The sequence below is a fragment of the Lichenostomus cassidix genome, chromosome 8, assembly GCF_008360975.1.
Source record: "Lichenostomus cassidix isolate B80296 chromosome 8, HeHo_3.0, whole genome shotgun sequence".
In the NCBI taxonomy this organism is placed as follows: domain Eukaryota; kingdom Metazoa; phylum Chordata; class Aves; order Passeriformes; family Meliphagidae; genus Lichenostomus; species Lichenostomus cassidix.
The window spans coordinates 72,339-93,479 of NC_139489.1; the positions used below are offsets into that span (position 1 = coordinate 72,339).

The following is a 21,141-nucleotide window of genomic DNA, read 5'->3' on the forward strand; positions in this document are numbered from 1 at the left end:
GGGACAAGATTATATTTAAGGGCCCTTCCGACCGTTTAACATTCTGTGATTCTAGAGAAAAATCAGACGGGCATTGCCTGTAAACGCAAAGAGTTAGGTTCACTTACTCACTGTCAAACACACTTAGCATGTGACTGGGAGACATAATCCTTGTCTCTCAAATGTATTGTAACCCTGTGCATAGGCATAGTCATACGATGTTCATTAAAGGTAATTTATCATGTGGTAAATGTGAGGCCCTCAATGTTTTTAAACTAGAAGAAAAAAAGCTTTAATCTTACACACAAAAGCTAGGTAGTTTTAGTGGTGAATTACTGGTATTCCCCCTATGAAATGATTTTAACAAAACTGATTAAATAGGAATATATGGAAGATGTTCTTCAAAGACTGATGTTAACACCCCTCTCTAGACTGATTTTGTTTTAAATAAGGACATGTTTTTATACTGTTTTATTTTAACTGCAGGTGAACCAAGGAAATTTGACCCGAAGTTCAGAGGACCTATTCATAACAGGTAAATATCATAACTCATTCTGTTAAATTCTTTTGGTGAACAGGGGGTAAAAAATATTGTTAGCAAGACTTGTGAATTTGAGTCTGCAAGTCTCCTAAATCCAGGACACCATCTTTACTACCCTTGAGAATGTATGACAAATGGGGAATATTACACTGTGTTCTCTTAAGTCTTTTTAGTTTGAATGCCAATTCCATGTGCCTCTTATTGACTACTGTCTGTGGTCTTGACTTGTGCTGATGTAAATAGGACCATTTGAGGTGTTGTTCAATTTTGGGGTGCCGTGGCAAGGAAGCACGTGATGCAGTTCATCTTGTTTCCAAAGAGCACAGGACTGAAACTCTGTCACATTCTGCTGTTTGGTTTGCAGCTGGTTTTCTTGCTCCCTCACCAGGGAGGTGTGTCACCTCACCAGGAGACTTAGTTCTCCGGAGAATGGCCTGGTCGTGTGCCATGCTATTTGTGCTGCAGCTGGCCAGCAGGTACATCCCTGGCAGGAAATCCGTGGTGCTTGAGTGGTGAAGTACTGTCAGTGAAGGGGCTGGCTGCTGCAGTGACTCAGCCCTGAAACCTTACTTGAGCCAGAAGTTTTTGCATGCATGAAATGTCTCTGAAGTGAGACTACTGGTGGTTTTATGGACTGCAGAATTAGATCCTGAAATATTGCAATTTAATGGTGTTTTTGATCAGTCTATTAGTGTGCCTTTCACAAGCATGAGAAGTGGTGAAACTCTGGTGATGGTATGCCAGGAAAAGTTCTCTTGTTTGTACTGTTACTGTGTGATGTGGTCAGTAAAAACTGGTTTTTCACTGTGGTTTGCTGTTACATCTGTGTAGTTGCTTCTGTTTAGTGCCAGCTTCTGCATATATATTTATGTGCTATTCTAATTGTACATTGCACAGCATCTGCTTAAAACCACAACCAAATGAATACAATGCAACACTACTATATATAGCACATATATATAGCACCACATATGTTCAGTGCACTTTATAATGCTTTGTTGAGATAGTATTGTTGGAAACATTATAAAAAAGACCAGTTCCCTAAATATTAAGGGTATGGATTCATTGAATAGCAGATCATAAGAACGTGGTAGGTATATTGATGCTTATTGAGCATATTTGCAATGAGGTGCACTTGCATTTATGTTCAAGAAAATATTTCTGCATGATATACAGATGACTTGCCTGACCTTTTAGGATAATGAGTGCAGCGCTCTGCAGTACACTACCAATATGCCCATGAAGTAGTTCAAGGTTATTATTGATTTTTCTAAAATACAGTGAATGAACAGGAGGGTTTTAAATTAATTTTCCCAATTACTAAGATTAAATTATTATGAAACCACAGTCTTTCAAGCAAATAAAAACTACCTAGTTCTTATGAACAAAATGCTTTCTTAGATGGTACTCCAAAGAGTTCAAAAGGAGGAAAATGGGAATTGTCTCTGAGTTTGTTTCTGTCTTTGGGGCTTTTCAGTTGCCTGTAAAAGCGATGCTAGGAAGCTGACAGCATGCTTTTTTTTACCAGATAAATGAGTGCAACTAATGGGTATTTGAGTGGGAACAGAGATGTTTGCACACCTTGCCATAACTGGCATAACTGTGTAGAGTAGGAGTGGGGAAATGCCCATCTGTTTTTTCTGATGATAATATAATTTGTCCTGTGCTTGATTTCTTGTCACTTTTCATTTTTCAGGGAGAAAGTTTTTCTTCATTTTTGAAAAATGGAGAGGGTTTCTAGGGGCATAGGCTGCAAATTGTATGTATTGGCATTGAAAGGTACAGACATAGCTGGAAAAGATCACATCACATCACTGTGACTGTTGAAACTGATGAAGTTTTTTGAAGGTGCTGTAGAGTAGAAATGATGTTTGAAGTTGTTCACCAAGCTGTCTTCCAAAACTCTGAAAAACTGAGAAATAGAAAACCAAGCCTTAGTGATGGTGTATTAATATCTATTAAATAATGGATTGCTCCCACAGTTTTGTCAAAGGGATCCTCTGCAAGAATATTCAGTTGTCTGAATTTTTTTTAATAGAACAGAGCTGTTGCCAGTGCTTTAAATGTTGAAAAATGGTGGGTAAAAGGAGTGTTCAAAAAGGCAATGTCTATAGTGATTTGCTAGTACCATCATTCTGAAGGGGACTGTGTGTGAAGTTTGATATATTTCAGGCAAACATCTTTTCATTAAAAAGGATTAAGATGCAATGACTGTGTTGATTGACTGAGCCAACCAACTCAGAAAATCCAGAATGGTATTACCACGATAGTGTCTTTTATTGGTATGAGTACATACTGCAGTCCTTTCAGATTTTCCCATACTCATTCTGCGCTATTCAAGACCGTCTGCCTCTGTTCTCCATAGAAATACGTATTCAAAACATGAACTGTGTCTAACCTAAAAGTAGTTCTGATACACTTTGTGATAGAGCCTCCTACCAGAACAATCTGGCTTGACTTCACTTCATTTTATGAAATGCAGATGAAAGCATGTTACCACTTAGAAGGTTCAGTAGTTTACAAGCAGAGTGAAATTGCTCAGAAAGCATCTAAGGAAATCATAGAATCATTAAGGTTGGAAAATACTCTCCAAGATCATCAAGTCCAGCCTTCAATCATGGGCAATTTGTCAGTGTTTTTCCAGATGCAACGTAGAGAGCTAAGTCCTAAATTAGCATTTACTGTCCCCACTAAGACTAAATTAGAGAAACACAAGTTACTTCAGTTTTACCATTTTCAGCAGAAAATTTATGACAAAGAAGAAAACTGCTGTCTTGTCACACTATCGCTAGAACATACACATTATTCTTGTCTATGCAGGATGTGTTTCTTCCTTTCTGAAAGCTAATAATTGTAGAAATAAATAGAAATACTTGTTTAGGGAGTTCCTAATCTTTATGATATTGCCAGTGAGACTTTGTGTGCCCTGTGTATAGAAATGAACTTAAATTGTATTTTAGAGGTGTTACTAGGTGTTCATCAATGTGCATTACTACCAGAAAATACGTAAAAAGTTTTATGTATCCTATCCACCAAATGAGTGAGCTTACAGGTTGAAGTAGTAGCTCTGCAATTTCTCAGCTCAAAATAAAGTAGCAGGACTTTTGGTAGACAACTTTCTAGAAAACAGAAACTTCTGGTGTTCTGTGTCAGTCTGAATTGGAGATGTATACCTTCCTCATGCCGGATTTGATGATCAGTTTAATTGAATTTATATGAGACAAAATCTAGTGCATTATATTTTAAGTCTAAGATAAGGCTAGGTTGGACAGGGCTTGGAGCAGCCTGGAACGTGTCCCTGCCCCTGGCACAAGGTTGGAACAAGATGATCTTTAAGGTCCCTTCCGGCCCAATCCGGTCTGTGATTCTGTCTCTGATTCCTTGAAGGTAGACATTTCTTCCAAGTAATCCTTCCTTGCCTTCGAGGTTCACCGCAGGAATTGAAATAAGGCCTTGTATTCATGGCTTTGTATGGCATAGTACAACATCACCTTGATGGAACATGAATTAGGGAAGTCTCAAAACACAAATTGTTATTTAACCAGGAAGAAAGAATTCAGAAGTGAGGACATGAGCTGTTACCCTATTGTCAATCTGCAGAGTTGAAAGTGGTAACCTGAAGGCCACACTGTGAACATCTCAAGCCTCCGTTTGCTCTGTGTGGTTGCAAAGTGCTAGGCTCAAAGCTTTATAGGTACTAGGGGTGTTTAACTAATAAATGTCATCGTTTGTTGCTCATGTAGCATCTTGAGCACAATTGTATTCATGACAGATTGGGCATGAAACTGCCAGAGAGAGGTTACAGTCACTAATGATTAAGTGTACAAGCTGTCAGTGAATAAATGGCTTTCATTCACTAATACTCTGTGGATGATTTTATCTTTGCATTCATTTATGTGGTAGGATGCCATTACACATGCACAAAGTATTCTTTGCATGCACTTTCACCTGTAACACACCAAGAGAAGCCAAGAAGCCACTATGTTTCTGACAGGTGGTGAAAAGCAAAAAAGACTGCAAAATTTCTTATTAGGTTTTAGTAACAAGCATGAGCTTCCAATATCTCCTGTTCAAGAAGAGGCAACTCCCTTCTTTCCAGTTTCTTCAACTATGTAAACTCCCAGAATTTTCACCACCTAATCCTGTGTCTTTAGGGAGTTATTTTAATCTATTAATATAAAATGTTTCAACTTTTCTTCCTGTCCTGTGGAGCCTTGTATTTATGAGTTACTATTATGACCTCCCTGAAAGTGAGCTACATGAGCGAACAGTGATATTAAATGGAGCCAGGGTTTCAGCCATAATATATAGTAAAATAAACAGTTATTTTATATGGACATCAATTAGTGTCTGTGAACTGTTTCAACATTTTCTGAAGCCGCCCAAAAAATTTACGAACTTTTTTTTCTTTTTTAATAGTTATAAAACCATAGTATTTGGCAACAGTGAGTTTTACTAGGTATTGTATGGAAATTTGTGTATTATGAAGAAGATAAAATCGTGCATTCCAGTGAAGTGCTTATGGGTACTTCTGGTTCTGCAAAACTTTAAACGGGACCTTTAGCATAAATGGTGCTAAACCTAATCTTTAATTGCATTTAGGTATCGTAAAATGTGACCTGTGAGAATTGAACTGAAAGAGGTTTTTGAGATTATAAGAGTTGTAATTAAAGTATTTATGTTGCCATATTTCTCCTGAGACATCTTGAATTAAATATTATACCCTTAAAAATGGCTCTAGTGGGATAAAAGCCAAGCTTGAGCAGTGTCAGAACTGCTTCTGAATGGAGGATGGGAAAATGAGAAGTGTTGTTTTTGCATCGCTTCTTCAACTTTGAGCAGTTGTCCCATTTTAGATTACTGTCATATTGACCTTGTATTCTGTACTACCTCAGCCTTACTAAAAGTTTATTTCAGTGAGATGATAAAGCTGTGCCTCTCTAGAGAAGTGTACAGGATTTCTTCATTCCTTTCCACACTTGGAAACACATTTTAAGTTTTCCAGCTGTTCAAAAACTCTGCTCTCTTTATCTCTTTCATGTAAAAAATGTTTCGCTGTAAGAGGAAACATAGATTGGAGAACAGAAAGAATGGCAGATGCTAAAAATGACAGTTCTGGGGCAGATGTCCTGTAGTACATCTTGCTCCTGATATGATAAGTGATCTTACAGGTTCAGTGTTACAGGTATAACTTGTTTCAACAACACTTAAATCTGTTCCTTAATATGTTCTTGTTGTCTACAATGAAAAAGGCATACACATTTACTAGCTGGTCCTGCTGCAAAAACAATACCTTACACCTCAAATGTGAGTTTGTGAATAAAACTTCTGCAAAGTGCTGGTGCAGACATCTTATTCAGATGTTGAAATACCCTATAACAATCAGTGGTTTTGAAGGGTCATATTAAACATCTTATTTTTAAAAAGTGTTTCTTCTTGCCCCCAGGCACTGCACAGATGTTATTTGCTGTGTGATCTTCATAGTTGTCATTCTGGGTTACATTGCATTAGGAGTTGTGGGTAAGTAAACACAGGTATAGTAATGCCTTTTCATATGGAGGGGAAGCAGCTTTGTGAAAGTTAGAATTTTTAATTGAAATGTCCCTTTTGCTTATATTTATGCTAAACTTTCCAATCAATAAGTAATGCCTTTTGTAGAAGCAAATAATGAATTAACATTCAGTATCTACTGTAATTTACAGAATCACAGACTGGGTAAGGCAGGAAGGGACCACAGTGGGTCATATGGTCCAACATCCCTGCTCAGAGGGGTCATTCCAGAGCATATGGCACAGGATTGCATTCAGACAGTTCTGGAATATCCCCAGTGAGGGAGACTCCACACCTTCTCTGGACAATCTGTTTGAATGTGCGATCACTGTGCAGGAAAGAAGTTCTTCCTTGTGTTCAGGTGGAACTTCCTGGGCATCAGTTTCTGCTCATTACCTCTTGTGCCATTGCTGGGCACCATGAAGCAGAGCCTGATCCATGCTCTGCCCCCTCCCTGCAGACAGGGACAGGCAGGGATGAGGGCCCCTCGCAGTTGTGTCTCCTCTCAAGGCTGAACAGCCGCAGCTCTCTCAGGCTTTCCTCACCAGGGAGATGCCCCAGGCTCCCCTCATCTCCACAGCCTTCGCGGAACCCACTCCAGGAGCTCCATGTCCCTCCTGTCCTGAAGAGCCCAGTCCTGGACAGAGCACTCCATATGTGCCTCACAGGACTGAGCAGAGGGGCAGCATCACCTCCCTGACCTGATGGAAATGATCTTTCTGAAGCACGCGAGGATCCCATTGGCCTCTTGGTCCCCAGGACAAATGGCTGGCTCAGGGACAGCTTGTTGTCCACCAGAATCCTTGGGTCCTTCTCTGAAGAGCTGCTTTCCTGCAGGTTATTAGGGAGAAGTACAAAGCCATGTGTTTACTGATAAAAAAACCCCCCTCAAAATTAAGTGTGTTCAAAAAAATGACACAGTTTGATAAGTTTGCAATCATAAAGTAACTGTGATGGAAAATTTCAAGCCGCAAAAGCCTATTTGGGTTGAGAGTAGCCTGAGGAGAAGGAATTGGCAATGGTGATTGCTGGGAGTTTGGGAATGAGGCAGCCATGTGCACTTGCAGCCCAGAAATCGAAACGTATCCTGAGCTGTGTCAAAAGAAGTGTGGTCAGCAGGTCGAAGGGAGGGGTTCTCCCCCTCTGCTCTGCTCCTGTGAGACCCCATCTGTACTCCTGTATCCAGCTCTGGGGCCCCCAGCACAGGAAGGACAGTGGCCTGTTGGAGCAAGTCCAGAGGAGACCATGGAAATGCTCTGAGGACTGGAGCACCTCTGCTATGGAGACAGGCTGAGAAGTTCAGCTCGGAGAAGACTCCAGGGTGACCTTAGAGCCCCTTCCCGTGCCTAAAGGGTCTCCAAAAGAGCTGGAGAAGGACTTTGCTCGAGGACATGAAAGGACAGGACAAGGAAAAATTGCTTCCAAACTGCCAGAGGGCAGAGTTAGATTGGATATTAGGAAGAAATTCTTCCCTGTGAGAGTGGTGAAACCCTGGCACAGGTTGCTCAGAGCAGCTGTGGCATCCCTGAAAGTGTTCAAGGCCAGGCTGGAGGGGGCTTGGAGCAACCCGGTCTAGTGGAAGGTTACCATCAACGCCATTGTCACTGCCTGTGAACACTCAGATTTGTCTACATAGTTAGCTCCTCTTCTTCTTGTACTAACCATTATTTTTTACGGATTAATCCATGTCTCAGTTCAGCTTACTGTGCTTTGCACTTTAGTTTTTCATTAGGAAACCTACTAATTAGTACTCTTAATGTGGTGATCAACAAAGTATAAAATGGTATTTTAGAAGTGATACATTTTCATGCTAGCTAGTTTTAACCATTAACTGTGGTTTAACCTGACTAAATTGTTGAGAGGTATTGTGTATTTTGCAGCTTGGGTGCACGGGGACCCCAGGAAAGTGATTTATCCAACTGACAGCTATGGGCAGTTCTGTGGTCAGAAAGATACCCTCAATGAGTGAGTACTAAATCCATTTACATAACCTTTATTTCTTGTGCACTGTGAATAAGATGTGCGGTTTCAAATCTGTCTGTCGAAGAGACAGTGATACTCTTACTGTATTATTCCAAATAAACTTCAGAAATATATTAGTTGCTCAGTGCAAATCCAGATCCAAATTGTTACTGTAATGCAGCTGTTTGCATCATTCAGAGAATATGTTTTATAAAGTATCAATATAACTTAAAGATTGTGTCAGCAGTTGCATAGAAAGTGACTAGCTAGCACAGCTTCTAACTGCCAAAGTTTGGGTAGTTAATAACCTGTTGAGTAATTCTTCATCCACCTTGGCATAAGAGTAGTCCTAAGGCATTGTAGCCAGGTTCATAGTTTTTTCTCAACACACACCGAATAACAGAAAAGTCTGTAGTGAAAGGCTCTTGGTTTTTTTCTGGTGCTTATCCGGTACTGTAGAGAGGAGACAGAGTAGTCTGGGAGACAAGCAACTCTAACCACATCCTCCTTGGGTAAATAGGAGTTAAGTAGAGGAAAATGGCTCTATTTACTTACCTCTGTTTTCAAGTATTTTTAAATTTTGAATTGTAAGAGTTAAACTAATTAGTTGATATCAACAGAGTACTTATACGTGAAAATAACCTCTACGGAAGAAAGATGTTGCATCAATGTTTTCTCTGAAAATCTAAGGTGTTTATGAAACAGAATTTTTAAAAGGGTTTGCTTATTGCCTCACCTTCTCCCTTTTAAAAGGTAAGTTTTAGGCACCCTTTGTGCTCTTGTCACTGTCAAGAAGCTGGATGCTGTGCTAGTGTTTGATAACAACTTTTCACTGCTTCTTTCTTTCTCCATTTAGTTTTCTGTGGAAAAAAATGAGGAAGCCGCTGTCCAAAGGGCAGTTTGGAAGGGGAGGAGCAAGAGATAGGGACTGGAACAGAAGTAGAGCTAGGACTATATAACCCCTCAAGTTTTTTTTTTACAATGGAAATGGGCTAGTGTAAGAAGGCCTGGTCCACCCTCTGTTTAAGATTCTTCACAGCAGTTGTTGCAGAGTCAAACTTCCTGAAGAGGCAAAACAAGGAGAAAAAGTTGTAGTTGAAAAAGTGTGTTCCCTTCACTGCACCCCTTCACTGCACCCCTTCTCTGCTCCCGGCCTCACTGCCAATTTGTCCTTGTCCCCTCTGTTGCCTGTAGGAGGCAGTGGGCAAATGGCTTAGGGAGCCTCAGACACACAGCTTCAATTTACTATGTATTGTGGAGCCAGGTGTTTCTCTCTGTTTCTTATCATTCACTCCCATTCCCTCTTTCTCTTTGTTACTCGAGTCTTCCCTTTAGTTATTTCTTAAACTGTGGTTTCCGTTTTGTATTTACAAATTACTCTCCATATATAGGATTGCTGGAGAATAGTACAACTACTGAGACTGCATTTTGGCATTTATTTGGTACATTGCAGAGATTCTTATATAAACCAGAAGACACATAATACAACCTACTGGAAAAGCAAGAGTTTTTATACCAGTAGGCCAAGACACCTCTCTGAATGAGTCTCTCTAGTTCCTGTGGATGTGCTTGTGAGGCTTTTGTCAATACCGTTGTTTTACACATTCCCTGAAAGTAAGCAGCGTGAAAGGCTAACCCAGAACTATGGTTTTCCAAAGTCCCCAAGGGCTTAGTCTGAGACATTTTTCTTGGAAAATAATCACAGTGTTCATGTTTTGAGTCTTGTCCTTGTAACAAGTATTTTCAACAATCTCACTGAGGAATAGAAAAGCCAAGCTAAAAACCAAGCCAGCACTCACGACTTATGCAAAACCCATTTGAACTCCAATGAATACCATGCAGTCAAATAAATTCTTTATGTATCATCATGGAAGTCTCTATTAGACCTCTTCATGTTTTCTTGTAATCTGTCCGTTAGTTGCCATGTAATCTCTAAATTTGTTTTGCCTTCTACAGAGCATAATGTACTAAAGGAATATAACACAATTTCATTATACAAAATACAGACCTAATTCTCAGTGGCTGTTTTCATGGCTTATGTATATGTTTAAACTTTCTTTTCTGCTGTCAATACCAACAAGTGGGCTAAGAAAGCAAAAGACATTTTAGTTTTCAGCAAAAAATGGTTTTGAGTGGCTCACAGATCATAAATACTGTCAAGAAGCTATTAAAGATAATGATAATTTCAGTCCAAAATTGTATTCTACTAATTTAAAGAAATAGTAACTAATGACAGTGAATTGGTTTTGCCGCGATGCATGTTTTCTTAAACACTGCATAGCAGAATATACCTCAGTGAAAACACGTTAACCTTGTAAAATGTGAGGCAGTTTAGTTAATCCCAGTCTTAAGGAGGGCTTGAGTGGTGCTATATAATGGCTTTGAAAGCATAGTCATATCCAGCAATTGGTGGGAGTCGCATGCTGGTGGGAGAGCAGAGGATATGTCCTGGACTGGCGTGTACAATGAAATGTAGAAGCAGGACTGGTGTTGAAGCAGTCAACGCCAGTTGATAGAAGATAGAAGAGGGGCAGCCCTGTTAGCCTAAGCACCCTTTATTTTTAATACTGCTGTCCTGTTCAGAAGACAGAGCTCTCACTGTGCTGCATTGCCATGGTGGAGGTCAGTGGGGGCTCAAACTCTGCTTATTGGAGTCTCTTGGACATCACAGAATCATAGAATAGCCTGAGTTGGAAGGGATCTTAAAGCTCATCTCATTCCAACCCTTGTGCCATGGCCAGGGACACCTTTCACCAGACCAGGTTGCTCCATTCAACTTGGCCTTGAATACTTCCAGGGATGGGGCAGCCACAGCTGCTCTGGGCAACCTGTGCCAGGGCCTCACAGCCAAGAATTTCTTCCCAATATCCCTTCTAAACCTACTTTCTATCAGTGGGAAGCCATTCCCCCTTGTCCTATCTCTCCAGGCCCTTGTAGATAGCCTCTCTCCATCTGTTCTTGTAGGCTCCCATCAGGTACTGGAAAGCCGCAGTTAGGCTACCCCCGAAGCCTCCTCTTCTCCAAGCTGAACAATCCCGACTCTCTCAGCCATTCCTTATGGGAGAGGTGCTCCATTTCTCTGATCAATTTGGTGGCCCTTCATTGTCGATAGGGGGGCATATGCACCATTATTTCTTACAGGGACACTGCATAATCCTGACTAGCTGGCTTTGAACTCTTGTTTAAAAAGGGCAGGACTACTGCCATATTACCTTCACTAGAGCTATCTGATAGTTTTCTGACTTAGCAAAGATAAACAGCACATTTTGCTGTCTTCAAAACACAAGTCTTTAAATCAAGAGATCTTGGAATCATGTTTTCAAAAAATCCAAATGGAAGTGACAGCTACCACAAGGCCCCAAGTTCCAGTAGATGTCAAGTGTTTGGGACTGACAGACTGATCCTTATTTATATCAAAGGGCATCTTAGTGTGATTAGTAGATGGTATTGTCATTCTGTTTTCTGGGCAACTGCTTTTGGTTTCCAGTCATAAAAAGCTTCTGACTGATTTTGGTGCCACCTTCTGATCAACAAAAATTAGGCAGCTTTTACAGTGAAGCATTTGCTGATGGTGAGTTTGCATGCAGTGCATACACAAGAATGTTCAGGGCACAGAGACTATGGTGGTTTTGGAGGGTTATTTTACAGACCTCAGCCTTTTAAGGGAGGACTACAGATACACTGATTGTTTCAGCTTAAAATCTTGCTACAGAAAAAACTTGTCAAAATTAGTATTCTTTAGAACAACTTTTTCTGGTCTCATAGATGCCTTGATGTGAAATATTTGGGGTCTGCTTGGAATTTTTTTTGTCTTGTGTTTGCAATATGGATGTTCACAGTAATAGAATTTAAATATCTATATCTAATAATATAAATTTTGGAATGGTAGGCTGTATGAGCACCTATATTTATGCTGTTAGTTATCTCATATCCACTTCCATAGGAACAAGACCATTTTGTTTTACTTCAACATTCTGAAATGTGCCAGCCCCGCAGTGTTAATAAACCTACAGTGCCCTACAACACAGGTGAGTGAAAATGTAGAGATTAAATATTTTCTCTGCATCTTAGTCATGGTGCTTAAAAATGAGACATACATTTGTTTGAATTTAAAAATTGTTGTTCATGTCCTTCAAAATATAACATGATTGTTTTATAGACGACTTGTAGCACACAGTCTCTGTAGCCTGTGATCGTCAGAAAAATGAAACAGAAATGCACAAGACTGTATTTTGGATAAGAGTAGAGAAAAAAAAAGTCTGCTGACTTGAATACAGGAATTTGTTACTTACGAATTCATCACAGGCAGCTATCCAGTAGTATTCAGTGCATGCAGAAAATATTGATTGATACCTAGGGTTTTCAAAGCTAGACGTGTTCAAGAAAATGTGCATATTGCCAGTGACAGCAGTATCTGAGTGTGGTTAGAGCCTATGGCACTTTCAAAACCTAAACTTTGGAAAGCTTGTTCTTGTTGCGGCATAAGTCACAGCTTTGTTGTGCTGTGACTCCTCATGAAGCTGTGAAATAAACCCAGTCACTGCATTTGTGTGAGTTAAAATTATCCTCCTGATCTTTCTTTTAAGACCATTTTCCTGAGCATAAAAGATGGACATCTGCAACAAGAAAGAGCAAGAACCCTCTTAACACTGGCTAATTGCTATCAGAATGAAAACTGGCTCTGTCAGCCACAGTTTTGCTTCAGAAATCCCCATCTGTCCACATGCAGACACCAACACTCTTTTACCCTGCAGTCTTTAGATTCTCTTACTAGGGCAATTCAGTCTGTTCAGAAATACGAGGTCATTGTGTGGGATGTGACTGGTGCTGTTGTCAAGTTAGCAATGGCCATGAGTCAAATAGGGTGAAATACTTGTTGAAGGAGAGGTTTTGGGAGCAAAGTAGTTATTTTGTTCATTTAAAAATATGCAACAACTCCAAAACTAAGAGTGTTTTTGAATGCTGTTTGTTATTGCAGATGGTTAAATCTCTGGTCTTTTGGGAAAATGCTGAAGAAATGTTTGTTTGATAATTCCTCTTTTGAATTGCAAACAGGGTGCTTCATTCCTGTCCTATCCATATAAATAGCATGAGAAAAAAAAACCCAAGAACAAACATCAGAAGAGCTTCAGTTCCTGAGTAAGACTGGATTTGAAAACTGTTATTGCAGTCCATTGGATCAATAGACAGCACATTTCATTGCCTGTTTCATAGGTGGCAAACAATTTATAGTAGAGTGTGTACTTGTCTGTGGCCCAAAGTTCTTTCTTTGTTCCTTGGCCTGTGGGTAGTCTGTAGGACTGAAATACTCATCTAGAAAGACCCTCTTGCAGCATCTGCCCTGTTCTAAGGATTAGTACAAGATCTTCTCCCAAAATTCTTTTAGGTGAATTACATATGGTGGAATGCCCTTGACATGAAAGACAGTTTTGTTCGTGATGTCTCTCTGGTACTTGAACAGCAGAGCTTTGCAAAGGGTGTTTGGATAACACAGCTTTGGGAGCAAACTGCCTTCTAGAAAAGGCTGAAACTTGCTGTAAAGGTGGAATTCAAACCACCTCAGTCTTCATGCTGAAGAAAGTCTGTCCACTTACATGACTCCAGCAACCAGCAGAACCTTCAGAGTCTATTTATTGGGGCAGCCACTTCTCCATAACTTAAATCTAAATCACAACTTCTCAGTGGATGCATTCATACTTCTCAGTGGATGCATTCATTAAACCCCAGTCCTCACCTGATTTCTCACATAAATCCAGCTTGTAATGACTGTACCTCGAGTCATGTGAACTTCATTCCTGACATATGCATCCTCTTGCTTTATAACATGGGGAGATCCATCCTTAGTCAGCAGTTAAAAGTCACTTTTGAGTGATTTACACTTGACTTGACAGTATTTGAAGAGATGCATTTGACTAAAGAGGTTGTGTAGACTGGTGGAACAGCATTACCTGAGGCTTTTGATTTTAGTGAGACTTTGTTTAAATAAAGTTCTCCTTATACATGCAGTAGAAAGAAATTGTGCGTATCCTGTGAAAGTAGCTGCCACCTTGCTCATATACATTGCTGCTGATAGATGTAGAGGAGGACCTGACAGGTTTTTTCCTTGCTGTCCAAAAAAATAAAAAATACTCTTTTCAACAGACTGAAAAGCTCTTCTTATCTACCAGAATGTATAGAACCTAAGAAGACACAGAGAGTGGCTTGATATGCCAAGGAGAAGAACACATTTTGAAAGTGTTTTCTATTAAAGAATTCTAGAAGTATTCATTTAGGGAATCAAAAGGACAACATATGTCCCGTTCTAAATCCTGCAGTAAACATTACTGAAGGCAGTGGCATTTTTCTTGCTTTTTCATTACACTGACTTTTCCTTACCCTTCTCTACCCAGAGTGTATCTTTACTTACTTTTTTCTTTTCTTGCAGCTTTGTGTCTCAAAGTGCCCAGAAAGGTTTGCAACTTACATTGATGTTCAGGCTTCCTACAGATATAGACCAGATCAGTGGAATTACTTCAGGCAGTTCTGCAAACCTGGTTTTAACAATCCTCGCAAGGTGCGTATGTATCAGTAGAAGATAAAATACATTTTTTTCAAGTAGTATGTAATATGCATGATTTTACTGAGCCACATCAAAGATTTGAATTATTCTGATTTCAGCATCTAAGGAGATGTCCCTTCTATGTGATTTGCCAGTTGTTTAATCCGGGGTGAAGGTCTTGAATGCGCACTAAATCCCCCACTCTTCCAGTGATTGGTGTTTGCTTAAAAAACTATCTGCAGCTACTCATGTAGTTGCAGTACTGTGGCAAGCAGTATCCTTTAGTATTTAGGTACCCCACAGCAGTAAAGTGGAATGTCTCAAATCAATTCTTAAGGCTCCTAAGTCATCTATAGCTACTTAGAAATTTAGCTAAGAAAATTAATCTATCCTTTGTGTAACTGATTTTGCACTCAAATGTATTACTGCGTTACTTCTCCCATCTTTAATACTCCTTGCAGTTCAGCTGTATTAATTGGGTTAAATTCTTATTTTTCTTTAGGAGAAAAGGTGAAGGGTAGGCGAGGAACAATTGCCCAGTCAGTTCTGGCTTAGATGCTGATCCAAAGGTCTTTTCTTTTTTGTCACTAGAAAAGAAAAGACAAATAGTCTTTTCCCAAATCACAGTGACAGTTTGGATTCTCACCTAGATCATGAATGTATCAAGTTTAAGGAGGAGGCTACAAAGCCCGTTTTGGGATATGCCCTCTGGGTGACTGGGTGAGAAACAAAAACCACTAGTTTTACTGCTATGTATTCAGCATTCGTATTTTTCCCCTTTTTAGTCTGTTGCTCAAGTCCTACGTGATGAAGATTGTCCTTCGATGATCATTCCAAGCAGGCCTTGTGAGTGGTTCTACTTCTTACACACATCTTAGCACATTGTGAGCATTTATATTAAAGCACAACTCCAGTCTGAAATACGTTTTGTGGCAGCACCACTAGGATGTTTGTTATGTCTGTTATCTGACATTGACATCTATTCAGTTTTAAGCTATAGATCAATTCAATTTGAAAGTATAAATATTTATTAATATTTTTTCCAACAGTCATCTGTGAACATTCAGCATGTGATCAGGTCAAGCTGAGCTCTTTCTTGCTCTTGAATCATCACTGATAGCAAAACCTCTTCAGCTTAAATTGTGCCTTCCAAAACGAGAGCAAGCAATGCCATTGGCATAAAAAAATGCTACAAATGTGGGAAGGATCATATGGCCAGCTATTGAAGTTCAAATCATACTTCGGCCCAGTTACAATGCAGCTCTCTTTTCAGTGCAATGCTGGCTATGCAGGGCATACAGAGGCATTAAGGGGCCAAAAACATCACTGTGGTCAGCAGCTATTTCTGAGTAGACAACCACTGATCTCAGAGCTCATCTCAGCTGCACAAGCGTAGTACTGACCCAGAATCTTACGGAAATAAGAAATTTCTGTTTATTTTTGCTCTACTTTAAAGTAGGGAAGGAAGAGGTCATTCAAAGGAGAAATATGGGTTATATTTTTAAAGCATAGTATGAATTTGTATGAAAACTGATGTACTGATCCAAAAGACATAAAATAATTTGCAAAGAAGCTCTTATATTCTTCTAGACTACAGCAAGGGACAAAGATTACAGAGAGAGGGAAAGATATATTAAGATATGTTACTTAATTATTTAGTCAGAATAGTTGCGGGGGGAGATACACGAGACTGAATATTGAACCCTGGCAGTGGTATGTATTGGAATATTATCAGGAAAGCACTGAATGGTTATATTAAGTACAGCTGTGAAGGAGGACTCACATGCTCTTCTCTTTGGAATGAAACCAAGGAGGTTCTTCAGCAAAGAACAGGGCAGCATAAATGAGTATGCAAACATTTCTCCTTTTCTTGCGTGTTTATAATCCCCTCCTCCCTCTCTCTAACCAGTAGTTTCTGTCTTCTTTCCATTGCTTCATCTCCAAGAATGTCTAATGATAGTGGCTGGTACTGGAGCTCATCTGGCATATAAGGAAACTGACACTTGCTGTTATGTATTGTTTTGGGTGCTAGCATGATTCGTGACCAGTCGAGTTGAATCTGTCCCTGGGGGTTAGTCTGATTATTAAAATGAAATGGCCTATTTGAGAAGCTGCAATTTTTGCAAGCTGCCCAGATACTGTCAGAGAGTAAGTTTCAAATTTATTACAAATTCTTAAACTCCTACATATGTTGTTATTTGGTAGGACCTGGAATCTCCAGTTGAAATCTATAATCCCACCCTGCCTGATCTTAGATGAAAAGCCACAGAGCACAAAAATCATAATCTTGAATGTAATGGCTCTTCCAAGATTTGTCAAAGTCAACATATGGTTAGCTAATCAGTTGAAAAACAATTGACTGTGAATCTGAAATTATTTAAATATGTTATGAAACACATGTGATAAAGGTGGAGCTTGACATGAAATGTAAAATGCATGCTTTGTTTTGATATTTTGAATAGTTCTGAAGAGATGCTTCCCAGACTTCTCCACGAAGAATGGTGTGTTGACTGTGGCAAATCAGACGACATTCAAAGATGGACGTGGAAAAACGAGAAATGTAACTGATCTCAGGGAGGCAGCAAAGTAGGTTTTACCCTTCTTCAGTGTTTGTTTGTTGGATTCTGAGATTGTGCAATAATTTAGTAATTGAAGAAGAATCAGAATTTGTTGTAGCAAAGGACTGAGGGTACCCAAGCAGGACTTGGTAGTAAATGGTCTCTCTGTGCCTGAGCACTTCCAAAGTTCCATTAAGGAAATCTAGCACTGTGGTGTACAGAAAGGAGCAAAAAGTTTTAGTCTTATTGTCTCATTTATTTGTTGAAATAATATTTGTTTTTCCTAGCAAAAATTAGTTTTTCTAGGAAAGTTAAATGAGGTTCAAAATGCAATCCTCATGTGGCAGGACCCAGGCCAGCCTGTACTGGCCTTGGCTATCCTGTTCTGTGATGACCTTACCAATACCATGGGCTGGCCTAGTATTTTTGGCCATCTCACCTCATCAGAGTGCTCCTACTTTCGGTAAAAAGCAATGTGCTGGGCTATTCTTTAGAAAACAATTTTATGGGCAAGCACTTTGCAGGATAGGAAAACAGTTCCATGAAGCCAACCTTTCGCTTCACTGACGTGCTTTCTGGTTCAGTGCTGTTTAGCAGTTCTAGAATCACAACTGTTTGTCCCTTGGTACATTGCAGATATTAATAGTATACACTTGTCTTGTGACACAATAAGCAATTCTGACAATAAAGCCTTTTTAATAACATTTTTTTCAGGAGTTCTAGAGACATTCTTATGCAATTTTTTTCTTTGCTGTAACTTTGATTGGTGTTGGCTTGGTGGCAGAACGGCAGCTGAAAAATTGTATTATACTCCTATCACTACCACAAATATTTCAAATTCTTTCGCTGTTCCTATTTGTTGTTTGAATAAATTTTGCTTTTCTATCTGAAGCAACCTTTTCTTTGATTTGTTTTTTCTCAGTGGCATCAATAATGTCCTGGATGCAAGATCAGTTGGAATGAAAATTTTTGAAGACTATGCCATTTCTTGGTATTGGATTTTAATGTAAGATCTTTTTGGGTAATTTTAGTGTTTCCAAACTAATTTTGGAGTGTGCAGGGAATAAAAAAATAGATCATGTATGTGTTTGGTACAAATCCTTCTTTAAAACTCAAGGAGTAACTGTAATTTCCGTTCATCACATGATAATAAGGTTGTAATGGTTCTGTGCATGCAATAAGAATAGTACAGCATACATACATAGAGTGTCAATTGATCTGGAATACCTTTTTAATCTCCTGCCAGACAAAAATTTAGGAGGTGCTGTAGTCTGTTGCAAGACTCAGGTGTGTGGTAATTCCAAAACTGAAAAATCTTAATCAGGTGACTTTCAAACCAGTTGCAGTTGCCATATGTCACTAGTGTATAAAACAGATAGTTTCTAAATTCATCCAAGCAATACACAATTAAAACCATTATAATCTGTAAATCCAATATAAATCCATAAATCCAATGCAGCAGGCAAAGCAACATCAAGAAGAATAATTATTGAAGAGTATTAACTTTTCTTGCAATTAATATTCATTTATCACCAATTAATTAAAATGCAGCACTGAAACAAAAGAAGCAGCTACTTTGCTGAAGCAAATATGTAAGTATTTGTGCATTCTTAGTCCATTAATATTGGTTTTGATGGAGCAGGGTGTTGATCTATTAAAACAGGAACAGAAGTCATCGCCAGGTGAGAACCTCTAACATGCACATGTTAAGCATACATTAGTCAAGCCTGAATGCAAATCCACGTTAGATAATAATATGGAGCATTAGTCAGTTCAGAGACATAAGCTGCCAGCTTTTAAAGGTGTTCAGTCACTGGTGGAAAGACAGCTTTCCCATAGTCTGATACTCTGCTCACAATATTTAGTGGCACAGAAACTTTAGAAACTCACAGATTTTCAGCAAGCTTGAGTCTCTCTATCACTTACTGAAATCAGGCTTATGGTACAGATTCTTTCAAAGGAGATAGCACTGAACACATAGGACAGAGAACTGACTGTTTTTTTGAACAGAAATTCTAAGTATTGAAGCAAGTTTCCACATTTTAAATATTATATTTTTTGTAAGGGAGTACTTTAAAGTAGTGGGATAGAATTTTCTTCACACTTTCCAGCAAATGATAACAAATATCAAATGATTTCTGGACAAATATATTTAAGTGCCAGCGTTTGGGTGATGGCAGTGAAGGCTTGACATTGAAGGAAGGCTGGATTAAAAATTAGGTATGGAATTGCTGTAGTCTTTGTAGCATACCCCAAAAGAACTGCTGCTTTCAAGCCTCAGTTTAAGAGAATTAGTCTGTTGAAGACAGTTGCTACTGTGTATTCAGTTTTGGTGTTAGTAGGATTCATGTATAACTAAAGGCAGCTTCAGATAAAGGTGATTTACTGCTTTCAAGATGGAGCTCCAAAACTACAACTTTTCTTGAGGAATACATTTTGAATTTCAGTATGTCATTCAGAAAGGGAAAGTACATCAGGCTAGGAAGCCTTTAAATGGCTAGGACTTAAGGCAAGCTTACAAAGGTTTAACTAAGCTGATGATTTTTTTTTTTTTTTTATTATTGTCTTTCTACCCATCTGGCTTAGATTGCACAAAAAACCTGCTTTTGATACTTTATGATGAGGCTGCCCCATTTTTCAGCTGTGGTTATTGGCTAAATAAACTGGGAACATTCAGAAAAAAGGTTATTGAACACAGGCAAGAAGGAGGGGTTAAATCTTTTGAGTCTGTACTAGTAAAAAATTCTCATGTAACACCTACTAAAGAAAATAAGACATGAAATGTTCTTTGAAGCATCTGAGCTGGATATTTGTTTGATGGGATTAATATTCATATTGCTTTATTCATAATGATTTAGAAAGCCTCATGGATTAAAAAAGCCTTTTGCAATAATTTTTTTCTTTCGGACTTGCTTTCTGGGAGTGAAAAGAAATGTTGTTATGTTATGTTATGTTATGTTTGTTATGTTATGTTACCTTATGTTACGTTATGTTACATTACATTACGTTATATCTTGATTAAGAGAAGGCTCTGTAAGTGTCTTTCCTAGGGTCTCCATAAAATGGCTCTTAACAGTTTTTTTTCTATGCATCATAGTGCCTTGATCATTTCCTCTTCTGATTAGTAGAAGTGGTGATGAGTTGTAATTATGTCCACCTAACCTTCTGATGGTTTTCCTCCTAAATTAAATTCTTTTTTTTCTAGGAAGCTCCTAGAATGTTGTTTACTAACATTGTTTCTTTGCAAGCAGGGATTTTCAGTGGAGGACATAAACCAGCAACTTCCCCACTCATAGGTATTCCTCCAATTTAACTTTCTGTACTGTAGATTAGACCGTGGCCTGAAAAAAGGCAGTGAGTTTTTCAGGTGGCGTAAGTGACAAAAAAGGCATTATATTAATCCCATTCAGCCAGCCTGAGAACCTAGTTCACATAAATATTTCAGGCTTTGCCCTATGAGATCATCATATATAAGCTGTTTGTTTGTAATAGCAGATGCTAGCTGTAAGAATGTATTTCATACAAGGATTTTGAAATACATTTTTACAAATCATTCTCTTACATGAGATTAAGTGACTCTCATTTGGAGTAACAGGAATACAAGAAAGTTAACAGATTCTCATGCTCATTTTCTCTGTGTTTCTGTTTCTTCACTTTCTAGTGGGCTGTTCATTGCCATGATGCTGAGTCTGCTCTTCCTTGTGTTATTGAGGTTCACAGCTGGGGTTCTCTTCTGGATTTTCATCTTTGGTGTGATTGGAATTATAGGTTATGGTAAGTGTAATCTTCTAGCCTCTGTGACTATTTTTTCTTATTGCTTAAGTCTGGGCAAGAAAAATCAGTAGTTAGATCAATTAAATGATACAATTGGGTGAATTAATGCCTAGTTGTAGGCACAGTTAAATGAGAAGGACATAAATGGCAAGAAAATGTAGTAAAACTTCAGCTGGGCTGACACTTAGCAGCAGATACAGAGACCTGCATTATCTATGCACAGTATGCTTAGTCTATAA

General features: G+C 38.9%; 1 protein-coding gene across 5 annotated transcripts in view; it reads left to right on the top strand.

Moving 5' to 3' along the window:
- The window catches only part of SLC44A5 (solute carrier family 44 member 5), a 67,066-nt gene that overhangs the window by 24,914 nt on the left and 21,011 nt on the right, over positions 1–21,141 (top strand). For all 5 annotated transcript variants that reach the window (XM_085067323.1, XM_085067322.1, XM_085067325.1 and 2 more), the window contains exons 2-10: positions 466–514; positions 5,967–6,040; positions 7,951–8,035; positions 11,976–12,060; positions 14,457–14,585; positions 15,356–15,416; positions 17,033–17,156; positions 18,051–18,134; positions 20,790–20,902. In XM_085067323.1, the coding sequence (XP_084923449.1) occupies positions 466–514; positions 5,967–6,040; positions 7,951–8,035; positions 11,976–12,060; positions 14,457–14,585; positions 15,356–15,416; positions 17,033–17,156; positions 18,051–18,134; positions 20,790–20,902 (804 nt within the window). The remainder of the gene's footprint in view (positions 1–465; positions 515–5,966; positions 6,041–7,950; positions 8,036–11,975; positions 12,061–14,456; positions 14,586–15,355; positions 15,417–17,032; positions 17,157–18,050; positions 18,135–20,789; positions 20,903–21,141) is intronic.